Here is a 25,611-nt window from a genome sequence, read left to right as displayed (position 1 = left end):
TTTAAGATTAGGCTTAAAACTTTCCTTTTTGCTAAAGCTTATAGTTAGGGCTGGATCAGGTGACCCTGAACCATCCCTTAGTTATGCTGCTATAGACGTAGACTGCTGGGGGGTTCCCATGATGCACTGTTTCTTTCTCTTTTTGCTCTGTATGCACCACTCTGCATTTAATCATTAGTGATCGATCTCTGCTCCCCTCCACAGCATGTCTTTTTCCTGGTTCTCTCCCTCAGCCCCAACCAGTCCCAGCAGAAGACTGCCCCTCCCTGAGCCTGGTTCTGCTGGAGGTTTCTTCCTGTTAAAAGGGAGTTTTTCCTTCCCACTGTAGCCAAGTGCTTGCTCACAGGGGGTCGTTTTGACCGTTGGGGTTTTACATAATTATTGTATGGCCTTGCCTTACAATATAAAGCGCCTTGGGGCAACTGTTTGTTGTGATTTGGCGCTATATAAAAAATTGATAGATTGATAGAATTGATAGAACCAAGATTTTGCTTGTTTAGTAGTGTGCTTGGGGTCATTGTCTTGTTGAAACACCCATTTCAAGGGCATGTCCTCTTTAGCATAAGGCAACATGACCTCTTCAAGTATTTTGACATATCCAAACTGATCCATGATACCTGATATGTGATATATAGGCTCAACACCATAGTAGAAGAAACATGCCCATATCATGATGCTTGCACCACCATGCTTCACTGTCTTCACTGTGAACTGTGGCTTGAATTCAGAGTTTGGGGGTCGTCTCACAAACTGTCTGCGGCCCTTGGACTCAAAAAGAACAATTTTACGCTCATCAGTCCACAAAATATTCCTCCATTTCTCTTTAGGCCAGTTGATGTGTTCTTTGGCAAATTGTAACCTCTTCTGCACATGTTTTTTATTTATTTAACAGAGGGACTTTGCGGGGGATTCTTGCAAATAAATTAGCTTCACACAGGCGTCTTCTAACTGTCACAGCACTTACAGGTAACTCCAGACTGTCTTTGATCATCCTGGAGCTGATCAATGGGTGAGCCTTTGCCATTCTGGTTATTCTTCTATCCATTTTGAAGGTTGTTTTCCATTTTCTTCCACGCGTCTGTTTTGTTTTTTTGTTTTTTGTCCATTTTAAAGCATTGGAGATCATTGTAGATGAACAGCCTATAATTTTTTGCACCTGCGTATAAGTTTTCCCCTCTTCAATCAACTTTTTAATCAAACTACACTGTTCTTCTGAACAATGTCTTGAACGTCCCATTTTTCTCAGGCTTTCAAAGAGAAAAGCATGTTCAACAGGTGCTGGCTTCATCCTTAAATAGGGGACACCTGATTCACACCTGTTTGTTCCACAAAATTGACGAACTCACTGACTGAATGCCACACTACTATTATTGTGAACACCCCCTTTTCTACTTTTTCTTACTAATAGCCCAATTTCATAGCCTTAAGAGTGTGCATATCATGAATGATTGGTCTTGTTGGATTTGTGAGAATCTACCGAATCTACTGGTACCTTGTTTCCCATGTAACAATAAGAAATATACTCAAAACCTGGATTAATCGTTTTAGTCACATAGCACTACTATTATTCTGAACACTACTGTATGTACATGCAATTATTTATATATATATATATATATATATATATATATATATATATATATATATATATATATAAAGTTGCAAAGATTAAAAAAAAAACTTCATGTTATCATTATGGGATTCTGTGAATGGAATTTTGAGGGGGAAAATGAATTTACCCCATTTTGTAATAAGGCTGTAACATAAAATGTGGATAAAGTGAAGCACTGTGACTACTTTCCAGATTCACTGCAGTCTAAGAGTTAATAAAGCTTCTGAAAACCTCCCAAAGTTTTACATGTCGTGACTCTTATTCAGACTGTAGGGGTGGCATTTTCTTGCCTCCTCTCCCATGTTCCCCATTTGAGTATGAAGCAACCCAGGGACCGCTGTTGAACTGCCAATTGGAGAAGCCAACATTTATTGCAGATGAGCTTTTGTTAAAACCATTAGAGCAATTAGCTTCTGCATAATTTTTGTTGATGTGAAGTAGCATTGTTCTACATTATTAAAAAAAAAAGTAAAAGTTCATAAACCTTACAATCCTAAGTTTGTTCCTCTTTGAGCTCAGTTTTCTTTGACAAATACTCCATTTTCAGAGACCAGTTTTTATCACAAACATTTGAGGCCTTGTGACAATGTGGCACTTGCATGCTGAAGAAAAAAAAAAAAAAAAGTTTAATAGTAGTTCCATTTGTGATCAAGACTTTCAGTGGTTTTTGCAGGTTAAGTTGTGGTAGCCTGCTACTTGCTTTGTGCCTCAAGTCCTGCTCCCAAAGAATAATGTATGATGAATAATGAGCTACGTAGCATGTTTTTTTTTTTTTTGGTACGAGTCCAGTTATTCAACAATCGTGGGAGAATAGTGGCTCTGAGAGGCTCTTAGAGGCAGAATATTCAGCTAATGAGGCTCATCTCTGAGTGTGGCACTAATTTCAAGAATTTCAAAATTTAGCAACAACAGCTTGGGGCAGTTTGTGTACGAGGTACTGCGAGTATTTTAGAGGCATCTGTGTAGTGAGGATGAGGTTGTTAAATGCCCATTATCTGAGCACCTGGTGGCTATGAGGACAAAACAGGCTATTTTGGCTCCGCCCTCTCGCACGCTTCATTGTGAGTCCCACCTGCTTTGTGCGCTGGACATAGGGTGGCCAGATGTGCTCCTTTTTGCCACAAATTGAGATGGTTTCTGGCATTGCCATTGACAGTTCGGCTTCAGTTTTGAAATACGTTTTAAAAATAGATGTTTCAAATACGCATTTCAAAACTGAAGCCGAACTGTCAATAGCAATGCCAGAAACCATCTCAATTTGTGGCAAAAAGGAGGACATCTGGCCACCCTAGGCGTGGACACTGGATATAATGATTTTGTAGCGGATTAATCATTTTCTGTCACAGTTTGGATGTTGATAACACATCTAATCGCTTCTGGAATCAGAGGTCCATTTCATCTGGACCCACCTCCCCCCCTTTCTCCCGTGTGTTGCATGATGAAGTGGAGAATGTATTTGGAACAGCCTAAAAGGTAATCATTTGTAATGTTTATATTACAATAGTTTGGTAAAACAGTTGCATATTCATTCCTTCTTTATAAGTAGCTGTAAAAACATGTTTATGATAAACATCTTGTTATAATGAATCAGATGAGCTCTGCTGTGTGCGCACTGACGCAATGACTTATGACTCAAGATGAGCATTTAGGCAGAACGCAAGAGCGCAAAAGAATGATTTTGCGGACAATAATTGATGAGCACAAAGTGAAAAGTTGGATCACTGTCAAGAAATAAAGCCAGCGAGAAGAAGCACAGAGGCGACTCTCCAGGATTTCAGTTCTCATGATCTGGTTATGCATGGATTTTGCGTTTGTGGATCATTTTTTGGCAGTGGTGGGGTGATCTGCAGGTGCATTTAATTAAAGCGGCCACCTCATTGTAGTGCCTTTTTTGGTCAGAGAGCTGGGTGAAGATGCAGAACTGCTGCATTTAATGATTCTGGAACACAGGTGAACAGCAGCCTGGTGCACGGATGGGCACACCAGCTGGACTGTGCAGGAGCATCTTTTTTTGGACTACGTTTAAAAAAAGTGACATCTTGAATGGATGCTGTGAATTGTCCCAGCAGAAGACTGCCCCTCCCTGAGCCTGGTTCTGCTGGAGGTTCCTTCCTGTTAAAAGGGAGTTTTTCCTTCCCACTGTCGCCAAGTGCTTGCTCACAGGGGGTCGTTTTGACCGTTGGGGGTTTTTCTGTAATTATTGTATGGCTTTTGCCTTACAATATAAAGCACCTTGGGGCAACTGTTGTGATCTGGCGCTATATAAATAAAATTGATTTGAATTGAAAACCCACACTTTAAAGGGCTCAAGTGTGGGAGGGCTGGAGGTTTGGACCAAACCCATGCCTAAACGTGCACCAACGTCACATTACATGGTGCTGCATGGATCATATGTGGCAACAAGAGCCATTCTAGGGTGGACCGGGCTCAAATGACAAGTCAGTCATGGGCTCATACCCGGCACATGTAAGGCACAGAGGCTTCTTCATAGTGGATACGTGATAGTTATACGTGGCTCAAATAGTCACTGAAATTTCTGGCAAATCCATACGTGGCTTATTATTCATGGCTTTATTATTCGGTGGGACCCAGGCTTAAGTCGCTTTACACGCCAACATTGAGGAGTCCAGTGATCTGAGCATATTGCAGCCAAATTACTCAAAATGGAGGTTTAATTGTGAATGTTGGCTGTTATGACACTCCAACAGATCTACACAGGAGGCCCCTTCAGTTCTCAGATTAGCAGCTATACATTACCTCTTCGAACATTTGAATGGGTGAATTTAGTTCTAACAGTAAACTGATCTGACAGCTTAAGCTCAGACAAGAACTGTGTGCAGTCATTGGCAGAAATGGTTTTAGGTGCCTTTTTGCACAGAGTGAAATAAAAGAATGTTGAAATAAGTGTTATTTGGCATCAAATAATGCAGTGGTACAGAAATGTCAGGCATTCATATTTTTACATTGTGCTGATTTTTATTAGCTACTCCTACAATAGTGCACCATATTACAGACCCACCCTACAGGTAACCTTAAAGCTTCAATAATTTAAAGTAGTTCTTGACATTTGCTTGTGTAAGCATCCAGTAATACATGTTTTAAACAAATTGTTTAAATTGGCAAGTCAGAAAAAACACTATGAACAGCATCAAGTTAAAGCCAGGAGCAGGGTCATGCATCACTGTTACCTATAGCGACATAACTGTCCAATATGAAGTCGCTGTTTAACTTGCAATAAGACCAAATTTATTCTAAGAATCTTGGAACCAGTTCCTTTCTGGAGTTTCATCTGAAACCAGTTTTGTAAGAGTTCAGCTGTCACAGGCAGCAGCCATGGAACAGCCATTCCAGCCCACTGTGGGACAACAGACACACCAAGATCACCGAAATCCATAGCATCTAGTCACATGGCCAAAAATCCAAATATGCAGTTACAAGTTTCTTTTAAATCGATATTAATGAGATGACCAGGGATCATTTTGTTTTAGTCATTAAACTGCTTCAGGCGTCATCCTCAGCTGAAAGTCCACACCTCCAACTCCAAGACCCGGAAGTCAGGGGTTTCAGAGAGACAGCAGTTGTTGAACGTGTAACAGGGGCTGCTGCGACCCAGATACAAATTCTCATCCAGCCACAGACCAAAGTGACCACTGCAAAAGGAAAAAAAAATAACCCCATCATAACTGATTTAAATGGTTAAATTAAGTGTAGGTGCATGTACATTACCTGCCTCCACCTATGGCAAAAGAATCCAAGTCTCCCTTAATGAAAAAGGAGTTCTCCCCAGTCCATCTGAAGCACTGCAGAAAGACAACAGGCTCAGAGGCTTATTCTATTATGTGCCACCAAATCAGGAATCAACTATTCTCTCTTCCCCGTACCAACCCCAAACATATTTAGCCAACTTTCACTTTAGTCATCTAATGCAATTACAGAAAGACATTCTAAACAAACATCCCTGGATGGCTTTCACCACATTTCATCTCATGACCAATTCTCATGTATAGCCTCATGACACTGACTAATACCTGGGGGTGGGGGCACACAAACTTAAAAATTGGTTGAGAACAGTAAGACTATCAAGCTCAGTTTGTCTACAAAGACTTATTTCATTGAACTGAAACACCAACTAACCATTGCAGCAAGTGTATAAAGAGAATAAATACTCACTGCTTCAATAAGTTGTCTACATCATTTATTAAAAACTCCCATTTTAGCATGTTCTTGTAATTTTCCCATATACTAAGACTATTCAGCTTTATTTTTGGAAAACTACAAATGTTTTATTTTTTCAAATTAATAGGTTTCATTTTGAATAAGCACAGGTGGCCATCAGACCTATGCTTTGGATATTCGAGAACCTGACAGACCCATTTCAAGCTACATGTACCTTCAAAAACCCATGCATTTATTTTTTGGCAAGTTTCAGGGCCGTTATTAAATAATAGTTTGCTTAATTTCTGTACAGGAAGTTTGTCTCGCCATCTACACGTGCTCTTAATTTCCATCATCCATCCAGCAGGTGGCAGACTTTGGAATGTGATATAAGCAAAATAAAACTGCTTTGTGGATCAATCTGGTACATCAACAGTTGCCTGACTTTACCAAGTTTGTCATTGTATTCCTCAGTTGTACTGAGCTGTGTTAATCATCCATATACTTTAAAACAATTTGCAACTAACCATTTCCACATTAGACTAGACACGTTGAAAATTGTTAGTTTGTGTAACCAAGCAACACATCCCTGTGGCTCTTTAGGGATTTGAACACCAGACCAGCATCATCTCAAACCCCAGCAAACCATTCTAATACAAACCCATTTAAGATAAAAAAAAGTTTGCAAGGTTACTAGTAAATGTGATGCCACAGGGTGGATGCGGTTATATCCGTAGTCTCCAAGTTATGAGGTTTACCTTGAAACGAGGATGCAACATGAAGAGGAACGTTTCTCCTGTGCCGTAAAATTTGTCGCTTGGCCTCAGGGGGTGAGAGAGGAAGGCTCCAAACACCTGAAAAAGTTAAACGTTAAAAAAGAAGTCCATCTACAACTGAAATCTAGTGTGAAGGTTTTCACCTCCTCACGCGCATCCTTTATGACGACGAGCACAGGAGCGTCTGTGCCGCTGAGTCTTCTGTAGAGGGACTTCAGGCTGGAGCCATGACTGGATGTGCTGTAGGCCAAGTGCCAGGTGTGGAAGACTGTCGTGGGAGGCAGCTCCTTACCTAGCTGGAGATGGGAAAATAGACTTGTTATGGTATATCTAATCTAACCAGTTATAGGGATCATAGTGGGGAGCAGGGGTGGGTCCAAGTGTGCTACACATTTTACAATTCTTAACATTGAAGCTATCCTTCTATAAGCCAACAATGAGCCTTGAAGTGGCTCGTACTAGGCTTCCAGAAGTCCACATGTAAACAGTCCTTCAGTACTACCCATATTTGATACTATACAATTCCAGACATTTTCCATCTTGCTCACCCACAGCAAGCAGCTACGATAAACTTGTTTTAATAGTTAAGACGAGGACAAAACTAATAAGTTACTGCGAGCGTACATATTTTTCCTGTGACTGTACAGTTTACAGATATGAAGTTTGCAACTTAGTCTTGAATACACCATTACTCCCCAAGTTACTCGCAGTGTGCCGCTGACAACTGCATGTGGATGTGAGACATCTTTGTAAAGCTGAGTATCTACAGCAGATGGAAATGCAAAAATGAAGTCCTATTAACCATCCCCTGGAAATGGCATATGGCCTCGTCCATTATCATGCAGTGACTAAACACTTCTGGAAGCTGTAAGTTCTTCAGACTTCACCCAATTTGCTTGGTGTTGCTGCAGCAGGTCAGATATGGATGCACTTGATTTGGCACTTTTTTGCCAGATGCCCTTCCTGAGGCAACACCACATTACCGTACATTTCAAGTAGTCTTTAACTGGGAACATTCCATTTTGGAACCAAATGCATACTTACATACTGCAGTTGTGGTATGGTACTGTTCTCTTGTTCAGGGTGTACCCCGCCGCATGCCCTATGACTGCTGAGATAGGCTTCAGCACCCCACCCCCGTGACCCTTAGCTGAAGATGAGTGAGTGAGGTACTGTTCTGTTCACCACAGTGTTTGTCACTACTTTGGAATATGACCATCTCCCAGGCTCAAGTGGAGATTAACACTTTGTAACCATGAACCCAGAAAACTGGTAAATTAGTCACTCACCTCTTGAATATGTGACGCTTCCAAGATGTTGCTGTGCTCAGCTATGTGACCAAATCCTTCAGGGACCCGGTCTGTCAGGGTCAGCTTGTTTCCGCTTCCCTCCATCAAAACCATCTACAAAAAAAAAAAAAAAAAAAAAAGACATTCACAGCTTTCCATTTTCCTTCGTTTTGGCTCACTTGGGTAAAACTAGAACACACACACCTCCCAGTCATCCCCTGTGCCGCGGTGCCTGAGGAACAGCTCTCCTTCCTCTTCCTCCTCTTGGTCATCGATCAGTACAAACTCCTCTTCATCACGGTCTGCGGCTCCCTGCTCCTCTCCTCCAAATATACACAAATGTGGACGGCAGCGTTTCAGGTAAGCGTATAGCTCGTCAGAGCTAAAGAAGCCACAAAACAACAAATGAGTCACAACCATGTGCACAATGTGAAGCTCTGTAACGTAACTAAAATGTGCAACAGTCGCAAAGCTTTTCTAAAGAAGAAACTTCAACAAACACACAAGAGAGTTTAAATAAAGCCACCTGATCAAGTGTAAAACAAACACCTTTCACCTGGGAGCCATCCTCAGTTCAAACAGAAGAAAGAGTGGGCGGGGCTTTAAATAGCCAACAGGTGAAACACTTTCATTTGGTTGGTGATCACACAGAGTAGCCTCGTGACACTGGAATGATTTTATTTTTAAATCTGTACTGTTCGCCCTCTTAATTTATTTTCAAATTTGATTTTGTTGTATTTCTACACACATAAGAATAAAAATAACCTTAAGTTTATGGTTATTGAGTGAAGAAACACAGTGAGACAGAGACTGTTAATATTAAACTGAACATTTATGCTATCTTTCTTGTTTTATAATAATAATAAAACATAAGTTTTATATAGCACTTTTCATGACACTCAAAGACACTTTACACGTGAAAAACCTGTTGACAGTATAAACACACAGTATAAGGATAGGCAGGACAGAGGTAGGGAGAAACAACAGTACAATGAAGGCACAATGAGGGCAACAACAACAACAGATCTGGAGGGAGGAGATGGTGGTGGTTGATGGAACTGGAGAAGCAAGCCTTAGGTGTTATACGTGGTCTGGAAAAGGTGGGTCTTAAGATGGCATTTGAAGGATGGCAGTGAGTCAGACTCCCGGATGGCCAGGGGAAGGGAGTTCCAGAGGGTGGGGGCGGCGATGGAGAAGGCTCTGTCACCCAGCGTGTTAGACTTGGTCTTAATGGTGGGGGTGAGGAGGTTGGCATCCGAGGAGCGTAGACGAGGAGAAGGAGAGTGGCGGTGTAGGAGATCGGTGAGATATGGGGGGGCGAGGTTATTTAGGGCTTTGTAAGTGATGAGGAGAATCTTGAAATGTATACGCTGTTTTATGGGAAGCCAGTGGAGTTGACGAAGGATAGGGGTGATGTGTTCCCTGGAGGGGGAGCGGGTAATCAGCCAGGCAGCAGAGTTTTGGACATACTGCAGTTTTTGAAGAACATTTGAGGGGAGGCCATACAGGATGCTATTGCAGTAGTCGAGTCTGGAGGTGATAAAAGCATGAATTAGTGTTTCAGCAGCTGAGGGCGAAAGGGTGGGTCGAAGGCTTGCTATGTTGCGGAGGTGGAAAAAAGATGTTTTGGTGATGTGGGTGATGTGTGACTTGAATGAGAGTGCAGAGTCCATGTAAATTCCAAGGTTTCTGACCAAGGGGGAGGGGGAAACAGAGTGACCATCGATGGAGAGTGAGAAATTCTGGGAGGTGTGGAGGATGGATTTTGGGCTGAAGATGATGATTTCTATTTTATTGCTGTTGAGTTTGAGGACGTTTTGGCTCATCCAGGTTTTAATGTCAGTGATGCAGTTGGTGAGGGTGGAAAGGACAGCAGGAGTGATGGTTTTGGTGTTTATGTAAACTTGAGTGTCATCGGCGTAACAGTGGAAGTTGAGTCCAAGGTGGCGGATGATGTGGCCAAGTGGGAGCATGTAGAGGATGAAGAGAACAGGGCCAAGAACTGAACCTTGTGGAACTCCATATAGGACAGGGGCGGTAGAGGATTTTTGGTGGTTTATGGCGATGTAGTGGGATCTGTCAAGAGAGGTATGAGTTGAACCAGGAGAGGTCGGTGTCAGTGATGCCAATGGATTTCAGACGGTTGAAGAGAATGGAGTGGTTGACTGTATCAAAGGCAGCACTGAGGTCGAGGAGGAGGAGGATGGTGAGGGTTCCAGAGTCAGACTTTTAGTCAAACTAAAGTCAAACTTTTATAAGTTTAACAGTGACGAAAATTGGAAACAGAACAAAATGCAAACATGCCAATATGCAAATCAACTTCAAAATTCAACTGAAGTGTTTATTAATACAGCGAGTTATTTTATTATTTCATGAGCAAAAAAAAAAAAAAAAAGCAGGAAAGTGGTTAAATGCTCTAAACTCCAGGGAGGCAAGTGGTTCAAGTGGTTTGTTACCAGAGGATCAACGATTCAAATCCCCATCAGACAGCAAAATCACTTGGGCAAGTTCTTTAATTTAATATGTTCAGTGGGTGAATGTGAGGCATCACTGTAAAGCGCTTGTCAAGGTAATACAATATATTGTAAAAATTTGTAGTCACAGTCAATCTGACCTGTTGTCTTTGAGTTATGGGTGTGAATACTATGCTGTGAAAAAGTGTGTTCCCCCTTCAATGTTTACACATTTTATTTTTTTAAAGATACAAGTGAAGTGCTGTGCAGCGGCGCAAAGCTAGCTCTATGGTACAGGTAGTCCCAAACAGGAAGTGCCAAATTTTGAGTCCACAGTGAAACAGGAAATGTCAAATGTCAAACACGTCCTGGATCGACACTTCCTGGATTGACAGACGAGATCTCATGGAATCTTGAGGGAACTCAGTGGCAATTTCACACTGAAACAGGAAGTGCCAAATTTTTAGTCCACAGTGAAACAGGAAATGTCAAATGTTGAACATTTCCTGGCATGGGTGGAGCTAGCGCGGAGACCAGGGTTGCACTGGACTCCCCTGAAATCTGACTGGACACAGATGAGTGACATGTCATGGCACCGCACGTCTGGTTGAAAAGAGCTGCATTTTGAAATCAGTGTCATATTGACTACTAGTAGTTGGTGCTGTGTACCACAAAAAGTTATAATCCACCTTAGACGAAAAATGTTTGCCTCAGATTTGAACTGAACACGTCGTTTGAACCATGGACTAATAATGACATCAAAGTTATATTGGTGAGTAAACGATTGTATTTTATGCCAGAAATGAGGTCCAGTTTTTCAAAAGCACCATTTCTCCTTTAATTTGGGTCACCTTATATATATGTGTTTTTCCAGTGATTTTTAGATGAGCAGGCAGCTGTTGATTAAATAACCTCTTAATTTTGCTGTCTGAGTGACACACCAGTGACAACTTTAGATAAATAAATCTGTTATCTTCCTTAAACTCAAACTGAAAGCAAATCTCTACAAATTAATATAAATTAATTAAAAATATAAAATCCAGCTTCCTGATGAAGTGGTGTAGAGGAGGATTTTCTTAAAAATAAGACCCGATCATTCAGCTACAATTTGCCAGAAAATATATCTGAGATGAAAGCCTAGATTTGATGTTTTGATGTTTTAGAGAAACTTTTGTATTTCTTCATAATTGATGAAAATAAAGTCCAAGACATATTCAGTGACTTGGAAATGTTCATGTTTCCATCCCCTGACTTGTCTAAAGAAAACTGGCAATAAAACTGATTATTTACAGGTTTTATCAAGTTTTAGAGATTTGCTTTCAGTTTGAGTTTGAGGACGATAATTTTAGAAATTTTTATTCTTTATTTTTTTGTATTTCTTGTATTTAAAATGGCATAAACAAATTAAAATGTGTGAAATTCCAAGTGTTCCAATAATTTTGGAGGGCACAGTATCTTAACCTTATGATGAGTGCAAAATGAGTGTGGAATTATTACTGTTTGGTTTAAGAATGTTTAATTTTTACTGTTGCTCCAATTTGTGTGAAATCATAATCATGTCATATTGATATGACAATATTGAGATACAATAATTTGGCCATATTGTACAGCCCTACTGTCAACTAGCTGAAAACTTTGAATAATAATTTACATCTACATTTAGAAAATGCTTAAAGTGGCACGGGGTTAATCAATCAATTCAATCATTTTTTTTATATAGCGCCAAATCACAACAAACAGTTGCCCCAAGGCGCTTTATATTGTAAGGCAAGGCCATACAATAATTATGTAAAACCCCAACGGTCAAAACGACCCCCTGTGAGCAAGCACTTGGCTACAGTGGGAAGGAAAAACTCCCTTTTAACAGGAAGAAACCTCCAGCAGAACCAGGCTCAGGGAGGGGCAGTCTTCTGCTGGGACTGGTTGGGGCTGAGGGAGAGAACCAGGAAAAAGACATGCTGTGGAGGGGAGCAGAGATCGATCACTAATGATTAAATGCAGAGTGGTGCATACAGAGCAAAAAGAGAAAGAAACAGTGCATCATGGGAACCCCCCAGCAGTCTACGTCTATAGCAGCATAACTAAGGGATGGTTCAGGGTCACCTGATCCAGCCCTAACTATAAGCTTTAGCAAAAAGGAAAGTTTTAAGCCTAATCTTAAAAGTAGAGAGGGTGTCTGTCTCCCTGATCTGAATTGGGAGCTGGTTCCACAGGAGAGGAGCCTGAAAGCTGAAGGCTCTGCCTCCCATTCTACTCTTACAAACCCTAGGAACTACAAGTAAGCCTGCAGTCTCAGAGCGAAGCGCTCTATTGGGGTGATATGGTACTACGAGGTCCCTAAGATAAGATGGGACCTGATTATTCAAAACCTTATAAGTAAGAAGAAGAATTTTAAATTCTATTCTAGAATTAACAGGAAGCCAATGAAGAGAGGCCAATATGGGTGAGATATGCTCTCTCCTTCTAGTCCCCGTCAGTACTCTAGCTGCAGCATTTTGAATTAACTGAAGGCTTTTTAGGGAACTTTTAGGACAACCTGATAATAATGAATTACAATAGTCCAGCCTAGAGGAAATAAATGCATGAATTAGTTTTTCAGCATCACTCTGAGACAAGACCTTTCTGATTTTAATTGCGTAAATGCAAAAAAGCAGTCCTACATATTTGTTTAATATGCGCTTTGAATGACATATCCTGATCAAAAATGACTCCAAGATTTCTCACAGTATTACTAGAGGTCAGGGTAATGCCATCCAGAGTAAGGATCTGGTTAGACACCATGTTTCTAAGATTTGTGGGGCCAAGTACAAGGCCCCACAAATTTAAGTTAAGAGGGCTGTAATTAGGGTGTTCTGGGGGTGGATCTTAAAAGTTTAAAAAGGTGGGAGGTCTGGGGGAGCGGAGCCCCCCAAAAGCTGAAAGGTTTTAGCCATGCTAATGCTCCCCTGAAGCATTAACTCAAAAAAAGTCTGAAGGCCCTAAATGACATGATGAGATGCTGCAGAGCTTTGCTCATTCATGTCTGCGACATATACGAGGTCTGTTAGAAAAGTATCCGACCTTATTATTTTTTTCAAAAACCATATGGATTTGAATCACGTGTGATTACATCAGACATGCTTGAACCCTCGTGGGCATGCAAGAGTTTTTTCACGCCTGTCGGTTACGTCATTCCCCTGTGGGCAGTCTTTGAGTGAGCCCACCCTCTCGTCGATTTTTTTCATTGATTAGGAATGACTCAGAGACTGCTGCTTTGTTTGATCAAAATTTTTTCAAAACTGTAAGGCACAACTGAGTGGACACCATTCGATAAATTCAGCTGGTTTTCGGTAAAAATTTTAACGGCTGATGAGAGCTTTTGGTCTGGTAGTGTCGCTATAAGGACGGCCCACGGCGCCTGACGGCGATCTGCGCTTCGAGGCGGCAGCGTCTCGCCATTTCAAGTTGAAAACTTCCACATTTCAGGCTCTGTTGACCCAGGAAGTCGTCAGAGAACAGAGAACTTTCAGAAGAAATCGGCATGAGGAGTTTATTCGGACATTCCATTGTTAACGGACATTTTGTAATGAAAGAACGTGCGGGCAGAGTCGCATGTCGGGCCGGACCCGACCGCGGGGGGTCGCGACAGGAAAAACACCTCCGTTGGAAACCTTAACGGGCAAGTTGGAACATGCCCAAGCTGTTAAACAATTTCTCAGTTACTCACTTGTTGAAAGCCATCAAAAGCCGCCTGAATTTTACAAATGGTTTTCAACACGGAGGTGTTTTTCCTGTCGGGGCGCACACAGATTCGCCGAGTCGTTTCCGCGCACATCTTTTATTACAAAATGTCCTTAAACAGTGGAATGTCCGCATAAAGTCCTCATGCCGGCCTCTTCTGAATCTTCTCTGTTCTCTCACGACGTCCTGGGTGAATTAAGCCTTAAAATAGGATGTTTTCAGGTCGAAACAGGCCGACGACGTCGCCTGGAAGCGCTGCACGACGTCCCGCTCCGTGGGAAGTCCTTACAGCGACAGAAACACCCCATAATCTCTCATCAGCCGTTAAACTTTTCACCGAAAACCAGCTTAATTTCTCGAATAGTGTCCACTTGGATATTCCACACAGGTCCAGAAAAAATTTTGATAAAGCAACGCGCGTCGTCTCGAGCAGTGTGTGAAACAAAGGAATTCAGCCGAGAGGGTGGGACCACATCTCACTCAAGGCCTGCCCACAGGGAAATGACGTCACCAACACGCGTGAAAAAACTCACGCATGCGCACGAGGGTTCAAGCATGATTGGTGTAATCGCACGTCATTCAAATCCATATAGTTAAAAAAAAAGTGTCGGTTTCTTATCTAATAGACCTAGTACATATTATCAAATTATTTGAATTAACAAATACCAAAAAAAATTAAATAAATAATAAATCAGATTTCTTCATATTATATTTTCTCAAATTATGCTCACACTGCAAACAAGGCTGCAGAGATGGACTTCTGTGACATTTGTCACAGATTTGAGAGCTGAGCAATTTCTGCATGCAGAGTCACACAGAATGTTGGAAAATGTGACCCCTTTAAAATTTCTGTCAGTCTTTGAAGGTGTGATATTTTCTGTGCAATTACATCTCTGTACCTCTCTTGCGAGAGAGCGAGCCATGTGTCCTTCTTGGGTAATGATTTGGTTTTGGCTGACCCCTGGTGAAGGCCGGCGACTCCCTTTTTCAACTGAACCCGCAGTCGCACAAACATCAGGCCCCCAGGACTGCTTGCTGGTGACCTTTGCGGCACTGAGATAAATAAACAACACGGTTTGGTTGTCGTGTATATCAAATGAGATCAGCAGATGAACATACGCCATATCTTTACCTGCAGTCTTCACAGAAAGCTTCTCTGTTGGCTCACTGTGGTGCAGCAGCTCCGTCTTCACTTTACTGCCTGCCTCTTGGCCTCCACAACAGAAGGTGGCAGCACTGCTCAGGACAGAAACTCCCAGGGCTCCCGCAGCTTCCAGCTCCCTCTCAGCCTCCGCCATGTCTCTGCCCTCTGCCTCCTCATCCACAGAAATCTCCTCAGTCTGACTCAGAGCCGGACTGGTGCACAAATGTGCCCGAGCTCCAGAGTCCAGAGTGGTGACCGTCTCTGCGCTGAGGGGTAGAAAATTTGACACTCTGGTTTTTGTGGCTTTAAATTTCTGGAGGATTTTCTTACCTCTTCTCCTGGAAAAAAAAAATAGCACAATAGAAGATGCATTCACTGCGTTTTCACGTATGTTGTTGTATGTTTAGGAGCTGGAAATCAATGCTCACCTCTGCTGGGAGGGGTTGAAATGAACATGTGTGAGGTCAGAGAAGAAGGAGACGGAGGTCAGATTGTCCATGGAGCACGACAGGAGGTACTCCTCACACCCGTGCTCCTTCACCAGAGAGTGGGTCTTACACGGGTCAAAGAAGATCTTGTTGGGTGTTACCAGCAGAATGCCCGAAACCACACCCTGCCACAGAAAGTGCATTTGACAAGATTCACCTTCTAGCCACATAGTTAGTGTTTGCACCATTACTGGAAAACTAATTACATTTTTTGAGGGGAAGTCATGGTGTGATGATACATGGTCCAAACTATTCCTTTTTAAAGCAATACCTGGAAGTCTATTGAAAATTCAAGTGGCCAGTCGGTTTTTTCAATAGAGTAATGTCGAAGGAGTATTTGTGCTGAATTTGGTGCTTCTTTCACCATTTGAAAGATTCCCCTGTAAATATTCTGTTATCTGCTGCACTAAAAGCCTGATTATAATAAACTGAAGTCCTAAAAGTAATTTGAGAGGTGGTTAGTGGAACCAGTCACTCTCACCTTGCGGTCAGTGATGTAGCGGCAAAACAGTTTGAGGTAGGGTGTGACCTCGGGCCCCTCCCCCTCACAACACTCTGGTGGTAGGGCCAATAAGCAGAGCTGTCCATCAGGCATTGGTACCGCCTCCACGTCCTTCCACACACACATAAGCATGACCAATAAAATCTGCTTTACAACTTAGAAAAATGTAACAACATTTTCTAACTGAATTCCTAAATATTTGAAGGAAATTTTTAACAGAATTGTAGCCTGATCAGATCAAAACCCCTGATAGGCACCAAATCAACATGGTGATCCATCTCTTTCAAAGTCTCCACGTATACAGACATTTTTGTTTTTTTGTTCAGGCTTTCTAAACAGAATGCACTCCGTTATTATGGTTGTTCTGTGTTTCCTAATTATTACCATAGTAGCAAGTTCTGTTCAAAATGACCCTTTATTAAAAGCCTCTCTGATTCATATGGCAGCTTTACAGCTAATAACTGCTTCATGATGCAGTGACAAAACCCGTTTAACTAGAGACTGCGTACACTAAAACATGTGAGACATGATGACTGTTCTCAAACCTGGACTTTGCAGTAGAGATGCAAATAATACCAACAGACCCGAAAAGCTGCTTTATTTATATATTTTCATCAATCAATTTCTAATTTAATCAAGAAATACCCGAAAATAGTGTAGGGTCATTTGTTTTTTTGTTTTGTTTTGTTTTTTTGGTAAAAGCAAAATCTCACCTGATTCTGTTGGAATATGATTTAAACATTAAAAAAAAAAAAAAAAACAGGGTGCCATTTTTGTGTGGAATAAAATGCAATTTAATTATTTAAAAATCATACAATGTGATTTTTTTTTTTTTTTTGATTCTGTCTCTCACAGACCTCTCCATTCTTTGTAGGTGGGAAAACTTGCAAAATTGACAGTGGATCAAATACTTATCTGTCTCACTGTATATTAACCAACATGGCAGAGTCTTTCATCGAACAAGAAGTCAAAAACTATGGATTTCAGACTTTGCTTTATTTGTCAGCTGAGCAGCAAACAAACAAATTATACAAACTACTAGCGTGTTGCTTGTGGGGATCCACGGGCTCTAGATTGGGTACCGTTTATAAAAAATGTAGTTGTCATTTTTCAAGGGTGGTAATAAATTATGCAAAGTTTCTAAAATGAGTTAGAATGGCGTGTGAGTCCAGAATGTTTTTAGAACCCTCAACAGTTTTTAGAAGAACTCAACCCTTTTATAGCCTGTTAACCTCCTAAGACCCAGAGGTTCTCATGAAACAAAACTTAGTATTATGGTCTAGACAACCAAAAATGTCATGTCCACATATGTGGATGCCATATGGGGTTAAAATTGTCTCATTAATATTTGTAAATGCACGCAGGGTGATCTACAAATAATCATTGATTTGCAAATGTGTTCAGATATCCACAAATGCAAATTTCATATTTGTAACTTGTAAATTGGTCTTTGCAAATAATGTTGTATTTGCAAATATAAAACATAATTTGTAAAAAAAAAAATTACATTTGTAAAACTGGAAATTGTATTTGTGAATTGAGTTTCAGCATTTGTGGATCACCAATTACACGCATTCATCGCTTTCCTCTGTGACGTAATTTTGAGACATTCTTTTCACGAAATCCACACAGATCCACAAATAAATGCCTACTGATTCACAAATACACACTCACGCACACTGGATAGCCACTAGATGGCAGTGTGGTTCCATTCATTGATGTGGCAAACTGAAACTATATGCTCCCGGATGAGAGAAGACCGACATTTCAGAATAAATCATTTCACATTACCGTAATGGAGGTGTCTGATGGATGGGTATGTATGTGGTGATATTGTCTGGAAGGTCAATTATTTTTTAAAATTATGATGTGTCCACAGATTTCATCATGGGGAGGGGGGCGGGGGTGTTAGTGTTGTACTCTTTAATTGTGATCGTTACTGAGTTTTTAAAATGCTTATCGTAAAGCGTTCTTTTTTTTTTACTACATCATGCAAGTTTTATAAGTCCGCGGACACTGATCTGTGTTACAGATACAAATCAGTTTCCTCGGATCTGCAGAGTTTCGAGGAGAATAAATGCCATTGAAAGCCTGGCTGTTGTGACAGTTGTCATAAAGTGGGACTGGTTGGTTGCTGCGGTGACACTGTGTGGTTCCTGTGCGAAGCTTAGCTAAATGTAACATGTGGACATCGCAAACTTTTAGAACTTTCAAGTTTTTAAAAAAAGAATTTTGCAGCATGTCTGTGTCATGGAGCATGCACAGGCGCAATGCTGTTTAATACGCTTATTTGAACCACTGCGTTAAAGAGTACAACACTAACACCCCCGCCCCCCTCCCCATGATGAAATCCGTGGACACATCATAATTTTAAAAAATAATTGACCTTGCAGACAATATCACCACATACATACCCATCCATCAGACACCTCCATTACGGTAATGTGAAATGATTTATTATGAAATGTCAGCCTTCTCTCATCCGGGAGCATATACTTTCAGCCACATCAATGAATGGAACCACACTGCCATCTAGTGGATATCCAGTGTGCGTGAGTGTGTATTTGTGAATCAGTAGGCATTTGTTTGTGGATCTGTGTGGATTTCGCGAAAAGAATGTCTCAAAATTACGTCACAGAGGAAAGCGATGAATGCGTGTAATTGGTGATCCACAAATGCTGAAACTCAATTCACAAATACAATTTCCAGTTTTACAAATGTAATTTTTTTTTTTTTTTTACAAATTAAGTTTTATATTTGCAAATACAACATTATTTGCAAAGACCAATTTACAAGTTACAAATATGAAATTTGCATTTGTGGATATCTGAACACATTTGCAAATCAATGATTATTTGTAGATCACCCTGCGTGCATTTACAAATATTAATGAGACAATTTTAACCCCATAATGCCAGGCCCTAGGAGGTTAATTATGTAATTTATTGATTCCATTGGTTTCCTTGTGTCAGAAAACCTATATTTAGATACTTTGTTTGTAATTATATCTTGTGTATTAGCAAAGATATTGCATTATTGCTAAACAGAGGCCATTTTGGATGCCATCTTGGAATGTGAAGAAAAAATGGCACCCTAATTTTTTAAAGCTTATGATATCTTCTTTCAAAATCAACTGAGTTTTTGTTTTTACCCCCCTCCCCCCAAAAAAGCACAAAATTACAAATGATCCTACACTAAAATAGCTACAAAAAGCCCTTCGTGGCTTTTCACAGTCACTCGTGACAACTTAAAGACGTAAAGAATTCACTCAGGTTTCTTGGTCGTCGGGAAAACTCAATATAGAGACCAATTATCATGAACCTTAGTGGAGGGGTGGAGCATGTGGCAAGGAAAAAGCTTTTATATTCTGCTACTAATCCAGATCTAGTAGCACACTCCTCTTGTTTGTCTTTGCCCAGCAGTAGCCCAATTTTCTCCTGCACCCTGTTGGGAAACGGCACCAGTGGCGGTCATTGTTAACCCGGCCTCGACCAATCCATTATGGAAAATCAGTTTGTACTCTGCATATTTGTTTTGGCTTGCTTTACGTCGGATGCCCTTCCTGACACAACCCTACTCATTTATCCGGGTTTGGGACGGCACTCAGAGTGTCCTGGCTGCATGCCCCATGAGATTAGTTCATATAACTTATATTCACTTTACACAGTGATTTGATGACTGCATTTTATTTATTTCCCTCCATATTATGCTCACATGTCCACTTGCTGTTTGTTGCACGCACATTGAAGTTGCACTGACCTGTTTCATTCAAAATCCACATACTGGTACTATTTAATCCAAAATTACAAACGAGTACCTTCTTTTCTCAATCTCACTAGATAAAAAATGGTTATTATAGTTTTGTCTTCTTACCAGTAGTTTGTCGTATTCTGCTTCAGGTGAGGGCGACTGAGGCTGAACGGAGAGCGGACCAGAAGAACCGGGTTCAGTCTCCAAGCCGGGCGGCGGCTTCACTTTAACTTCAGAGTCGAGTTCTGGCAAAGAAATGTTTTTTCCTTCCGGAACAACCACCTGCTTTAGAAAGGAAGCCATGAGAAGAGTAACGGTTATGTTTGAGGAGATGAAACTGAGGTTAAGAGCTGTTCCTCTTTTGACCTCTAACAGACCTGCATTTACCCTCTTCTCTTTGTTTGTAGTCATACCTCAGCTTGATCAGGGTTGTAAATGTGGGATTGGATGCGTACATATTTTTGGAAACATAAATTATTCTCATTAGCCACACCAAAGAATAAATCACATATATTATCAGTTTGTGTTTGCTCATAAGTGTTGTATTGGTGTGAAAGCTGGAGCTGAAAGCCACGTATTGTTCTAAATATAAATGATCACTTTTACAGCTGGTTTTCTTTAAACAAGTCAGGGGATGGATACATGAACATTTCAAAGTCAATGAATATGTCTTGGAATTCCGTACAGAAATACAAACAGCATGGTACTTAAAATCTGTCTGGAACAGGGAGTTCTCAAAAAAAGAGTAACCTTGCAAGATGCTGACTAGTGAGGGAAGCCACCAAGACGTGTGACCATTCTTAAGGAGCAGCAAACATCTGTAGGTGTCATTAGAAGAAGTGTATTCAGTGCAATTTTCCATGTTCCATTACCAGTTACACAACCTCATAGTGGAGTGGAACAGAAAATTTTTTGTTAAAGATGTGAAATTTCAGCTAAAGTTTGCCAGAAGGTTCAAGCCCAGATTTGATCAGTTTTCTTGTCTAAAACTCCTCCTCTGTGCCACTTCACTAAGATGTTGTGATAATACAACAGACAAAAGCTGCATGATGCACAGTTTCTCCAGTCACAACCACAAATGCCTATGACTCCCATAGAATGGTAATGGGGGTTTTGGTGGCTTCCCTCAACAGTCATCTTCTTGCATGGTCATGGTCATGGTTTGAATGCTGCCTCTAGACAGATTTACCATACCAGGGCTGTGCAAAATTCAGATCTGAAATCTGAAGTTGACTTTTTGAACTGAGGTAGCAAACAGGATGCAGAATTACAATTCAAAATTTCTGAATTTTCCATAGTCCTGTATCATAAAGTACCATAATGTTTGTATTTATTAATGATGATGAAAATGAGGTCTAAGACATGTAATCACCCCCCAAGGAGTGTAAAGAAAACTGGCTGAAAATGTGATGATTTCTATTCACAATAATTCTTATATTAATGCACTGTCCATTATTTATTAGGGAATGGCTGAAATTCCTAATTGGTTAATGTAATACTTCACTTCAAGTACATTTTATGTATTTCATTGTAACTCCATTGTGGCGGTTTACAGAGGTAAAATTACAAAAATTGCATCAATCAATCAATCAATCAATCAATCAATTTTTTTATATAGCGCCAAATCACAACAAACAGTTGCCCCAAGGCACTTTATATTGTAAGGCAAGGCCATACAATAATTATGTAAAACCCCAACGGTCAAAACGACCCCCTGTGAGCAAGCACTTGGCTACAGTGGGAAGGAAAAACTCCCTTTTAACAGGAAGAAACCTCCAGCAGAACCAGGCTCAGGGAGGGGCAGTCTTCTGCTGGGACTGGTTGGGGCTGAGGGAGAGAACCAGGAAAAAGACATGCTGTGGAGGGGAGCAGAGATCGATCACTAATGATTAAATGCAGAGTGGTGCATACAGAGCAAAAAGAGAAAGAAACAGTGCATCATGGGAACCCCCCAGCAGTCTACGTCTATAGCAGCATAACTAAGGGATGGTTCAGGGTCACCTGATCCAGCCCTAACTATAAGCTTTAGCAAAAAGGAGAGTTTTAAGCCTAATCTTAAAAGTAGAGAGGGTGTCTGTCTCCCTGATCTGAATTGGGAGCTGGTTCCACAGGAGAGGAGCCTGAAAGCTGAAGGCTCTGCCTCCCATTCTACTCTTACAAACCCTAGGAACTACAAGTAAGCCTGCAGTCTCAGAGCGAAGCGCTCTATTGGGGTGATATGGTACTACGAGGTCCCTAAGATAAGATGGGACCTGATTATTCAAAACCTTATAAGTAAGAAGAAGAATTTTAAATTCTATTCTAGAATTAACAGGAAGCCAATGAAGAGAGGCCAATATGGGTGAGATATGCTCTCTCCTTCTAGTCCCCGTCAGTACTCTAGCTGCAGCATTTTGAATTAACTGAAGGCTTTTTAGGGAACTTTTAGGACAACCTGATAATAATGAATTACAATAGTCCAACCTAGAGGAAATAAATGCATGAATTACTTTTTCAGCATCACTCTGAGACAAGACCTTTCTGATTTTAGAGATATTGCGTAAATGCAAAAAAGCAGTCCTACATATTTGTTTAATATGCGCTTTGAATGACATATCCTGATCAAAAATGACTCCAAGATTTCTCACAGTATTACTAGAGGTCAGGGTAATGCCATCCACAGTAAGGATCTGGTTAGACACCATGTTTCTAAGATTTGTGGGGCCAAGTACAATAACTTCAGTTTTATCTGAGTTTAAAAGCAGGAAATTAGAGGTCATCCATGTCTTTATGTCTGTAAGACAATCCTGCAGTTTAGCTAATTGGTGTGTGTCCTCTGGCTTCATGGATAGATAAAGCTGGGTATCATCTGCGTAACAATGAAAATTTAAGCAATACCGTCTAATAATACTGCCTAAGGGAAGCATGTATAAAGTGAATAAAATTGGTCCTAGCACAGAACCTTGTGGAACTCCATAATTAACTTTAGTTTGTGAAGAAGATTCCCCATTTACATGAACAAATTGTAATCTATTAGACAAATATGATTCAAACCACCGCAGCGCAGTGCCTTTAATACCTATGGCATGCTCTAATCTCTGTAATAAAATTTTATGGTCAACAGTATCAAAAGCAGCACTGAGGTCTAACAGAACAAGCACAGAGATGAGTCCACTGTCCGAGGCCATAAGAAGATCATTTGTAACCTTCACTAATGCTGTTTCTGTACTATGATGAATTCTAAAACCTGACTGAAACTCTTCAAATAGACCATTCCTCTGCAGATGATCAGTTAGCTGTTTTACAACTACCCTTTCAAGAATTTTTGAGAGAAAAGGAAGGTTGGAGATTGGCCTATAATTAGCTAAGATAGCTGGGTCAAGTGATGGCTTTTTAAGTAATGGTTTAATTACTGCCACCTTAAAAGCCTGTGGTACATAGCCAACTAACAAAGATAGATTGATCATATTTAAGATCGAAGCATTAAATAATGGTAGGGCTTCCTTGAGCAGCCTGGTAGGAATGGGGTCTAATAAACATGTTGATGGTTTGGATGAAGTAACTAATGAAAATAACTCAGACAGAACAATCGGAGAGAAAGAGTCTAACCAAATACCGGCATCACTGAAAGCAGCCAAAGATAACGATACGTCTTTGGGATGGTTATGAGTAATTTTTTCTCTAATAGTTAAAATTTTGTTAGCAAAGAAAGTCATGAAGTCATTACTAGTTAAAGTTAATGGAATACTCAGCTCAATAGAGCTCTGACTCTTTGTCAGCCTGGCTACAGTGCTGAAAAGAAACCTGGGGTTGTTCTTATTTTCTTCAATTAGTGATGAGTAGAAAGATGTCCTAGCTTTACGGAGGGCTTTTTTATAGAGCAACAGACTCTTTTTCCAGGCTAAGTGAAGATCTTCTAAGTTAGTGAGACGCCATTTCCTCTCCAACTTACGGGTTATCTGCTTTAAGCTACGAGTTTGTGAGTTATACCACGGAGTCAGGCACTTCTGATTTAAAGCTCTCTTTTTTAGAGGAGCTACAGCATCCAAAGTTGTCTTCAGTGAGGATGTAAAACTATTGACGAGATACTCTATCTCACTTACAGAGTTTAGGTAGCTACTCTGCACTGTGTTGGTATATGGCATTAGAGAACATAAAGAAGGAATCATATCCTTAAACCTAGTTACAGCGCTTTCTGAAAGACTTCTAGTGTAATGAAACTTATTCCCCACTGCTGGGTAGTCCATCAGAGTAAATGTAAATGTTATTAAGAAATGATCAGACAGAAGGGAGTTTTCAGGGAATACTGTTAAGTCTTCTATTTCCATACCATAAGTCAGAACAAGATCTAAGATATGATTAAAGTGGTGGGTGGACTCGTTTACATTTTGAGCAAAGCCAATAGAGTCTAATAATAGATTAAATGCAGTGTTGAGGCTGTCATTCTCAGCATCTGTGTGGATGTTAAAATCACCCACTATAATTATCTTATCTGAGCTAAGCACTAAGTCAGACAAAAGGTCTGAAAATTCACAGAGAAACTCACAGTAATGACCAGGTGGACGATAGATAATAACAAATAAAACTGGTTTTTGGGACTTCCAATTTGGATGGACAAGACTAAGAGTCAAGCTTTCAAATGAATTAAAGCTCTGTCTGGGTTTTTGATTAATTAATAAGCTGGAATGGAAGATTGCTGCTAATCCTCCACCCCGGCCCGTGCTACGAGCATTCTGACAGTTAGTGTGACTCGGGGGTGTTGACTCATTTAAACTAACATATTCATCCTGCTGTAACCAGGTTTCTGTAAGGCAGAATAAATCAATATGTTGATCAATTATTATATCATTTACCAACAGGGACTTAGAAGAGAGAGACCTAATGTTTAATAGACCACATTTAACTGTTTTAGTCTGTGGTGCAGTTGAAGGTGCTATAGTATTTTTTCTTTTTGAATTTTTATGCTTAAATAGATTTTTGCTGGTTATTGGTAGTCTGGGAGCAGGCACCGTCTCTACGGGGATGGGGTAATGAGGGGATGGCAGGGGGAGAGAAGCTGCAGAGAGGTGTGTAAGACTACAACTCTGCTTCCTGGTCCCAACCCTGGATAGTCACGGTTTGGAGGATTTAAGAAAATTGGCCAGATTTCTAGAAATGAGAGCTGCTCCATCCAAAGTGGGATGGATGCCGTCTCTCCTAACAAGACCAGGTTTTCCCCAGAAGCTTTGCCAATTATCTATGAAGCCCACCTCATTTTTTGGACACCACTCAGACAGCCAGCAATTCAAGGAGAACATGCGGCTAAACATGTCACTCCCGGTCTGATTGGGGAGGGGCCCAGAGAAAACTACAGAGTCCGACATTGTTTTTGCAAAGTTACACACCGATTTAATGTTAATTTTAGTGACCTCCGATTGGCGTAACCGGGTGTCATTACTGCCGACGTGAATTACAATCTTACCAAATTTACGCTTAGCCTTAGCCAGCAGTTTCAAATTTCCTTCAATGTCGCCTGCTCTGGCCCCCGGAAGACAATTGACTATGGTTGCTGGTGTCGCTAACTTCACATTTCGCAAAACAGAGTCGCCAATAACCAGAGTTTGATCCTCGGCGGGTGTGTCGTCGAGTGGGCAAAAACGGTCACTGTCCAAATACTTGGGGACCTGGCTGTAAATGTTTCCAGCTGACGTCACGTGGCGGGAAGGGGAAAGGTCTTGTTTTGCATCTCAAGTCCTACGCTGAA

At 40.8% G+C, this 25,611-nt stretch overlaps 1 protein-coding gene across 2 annotated transcripts in view; it reads right to left on the bottom strand.

Annotated features, from left to right (window-relative positions):
• Window positions 1-4,575: 4,575 nt before the first annotated feature.
• Window positions 4,576-25,611, bottom strand: part of si:ch211-15d5.11 (nuclear receptor coactivator 7) — a 32,112-nt gene continuing 11,076 nt past the window's right edge. For both annotated transcript variants that reach the window (XM_034159680.1, XM_034159681.1), the window contains exons 7-17: window positions 20,013-20,174; window positions 16,119-16,250; window positions 15,578-15,762; window positions 15,138-15,487; window positions 14,905-15,058; window positions 8,037-8,214; window positions 7,833-7,946; window positions 6,687-6,839; window positions 6,526-6,621; window positions 5,339-5,412; window positions 4,576-5,262 (exon numbers count right to left, since the gene is read on the bottom strand). In XM_034159680.1, coding sequence (XP_034015571.1) covers window positions 5,127-5,262; window positions 5,339-5,412; window positions 6,526-6,621; window positions 6,687-6,839; window positions 7,833-7,946; window positions 8,037-8,214; window positions 14,905-15,058; window positions 15,138-15,487; window positions 15,578-15,762; window positions 16,119-16,250; window positions 20,013-20,174 — 1,734 coding nt within the window. In that variant the 3' untranslated portion in view covers window positions 4,576-5,126. The remainder of the gene's footprint in view (window positions 5,263-5,338; window positions 5,413-6,525; window positions 6,622-6,686; window positions 6,840-7,832; window positions 7,947-8,036; window positions 8,215-14,904; window positions 15,059-15,137; window positions 15,488-15,577; window positions 15,763-16,118; window positions 16,251-20,012; window positions 20,175-25,611) is intronic.

This window comes from Thalassophryne amazonica, chromosome 19 (assembly GCF_902500255.1).
Source record: "Thalassophryne amazonica chromosome 19, fThaAma1.1, whole genome shotgun sequence".
Taxonomy (NCBI): Eukaryota; Metazoa; Chordata; class Actinopteri; order Batrachoidiformes; family Batrachoididae; genus Thalassophryne; species Thalassophryne amazonica.
The sequence above is the reverse complement of the archived record's forward strand: the minus strand, read 5'-3'. Positions and strand labels throughout refer to the sequence as shown.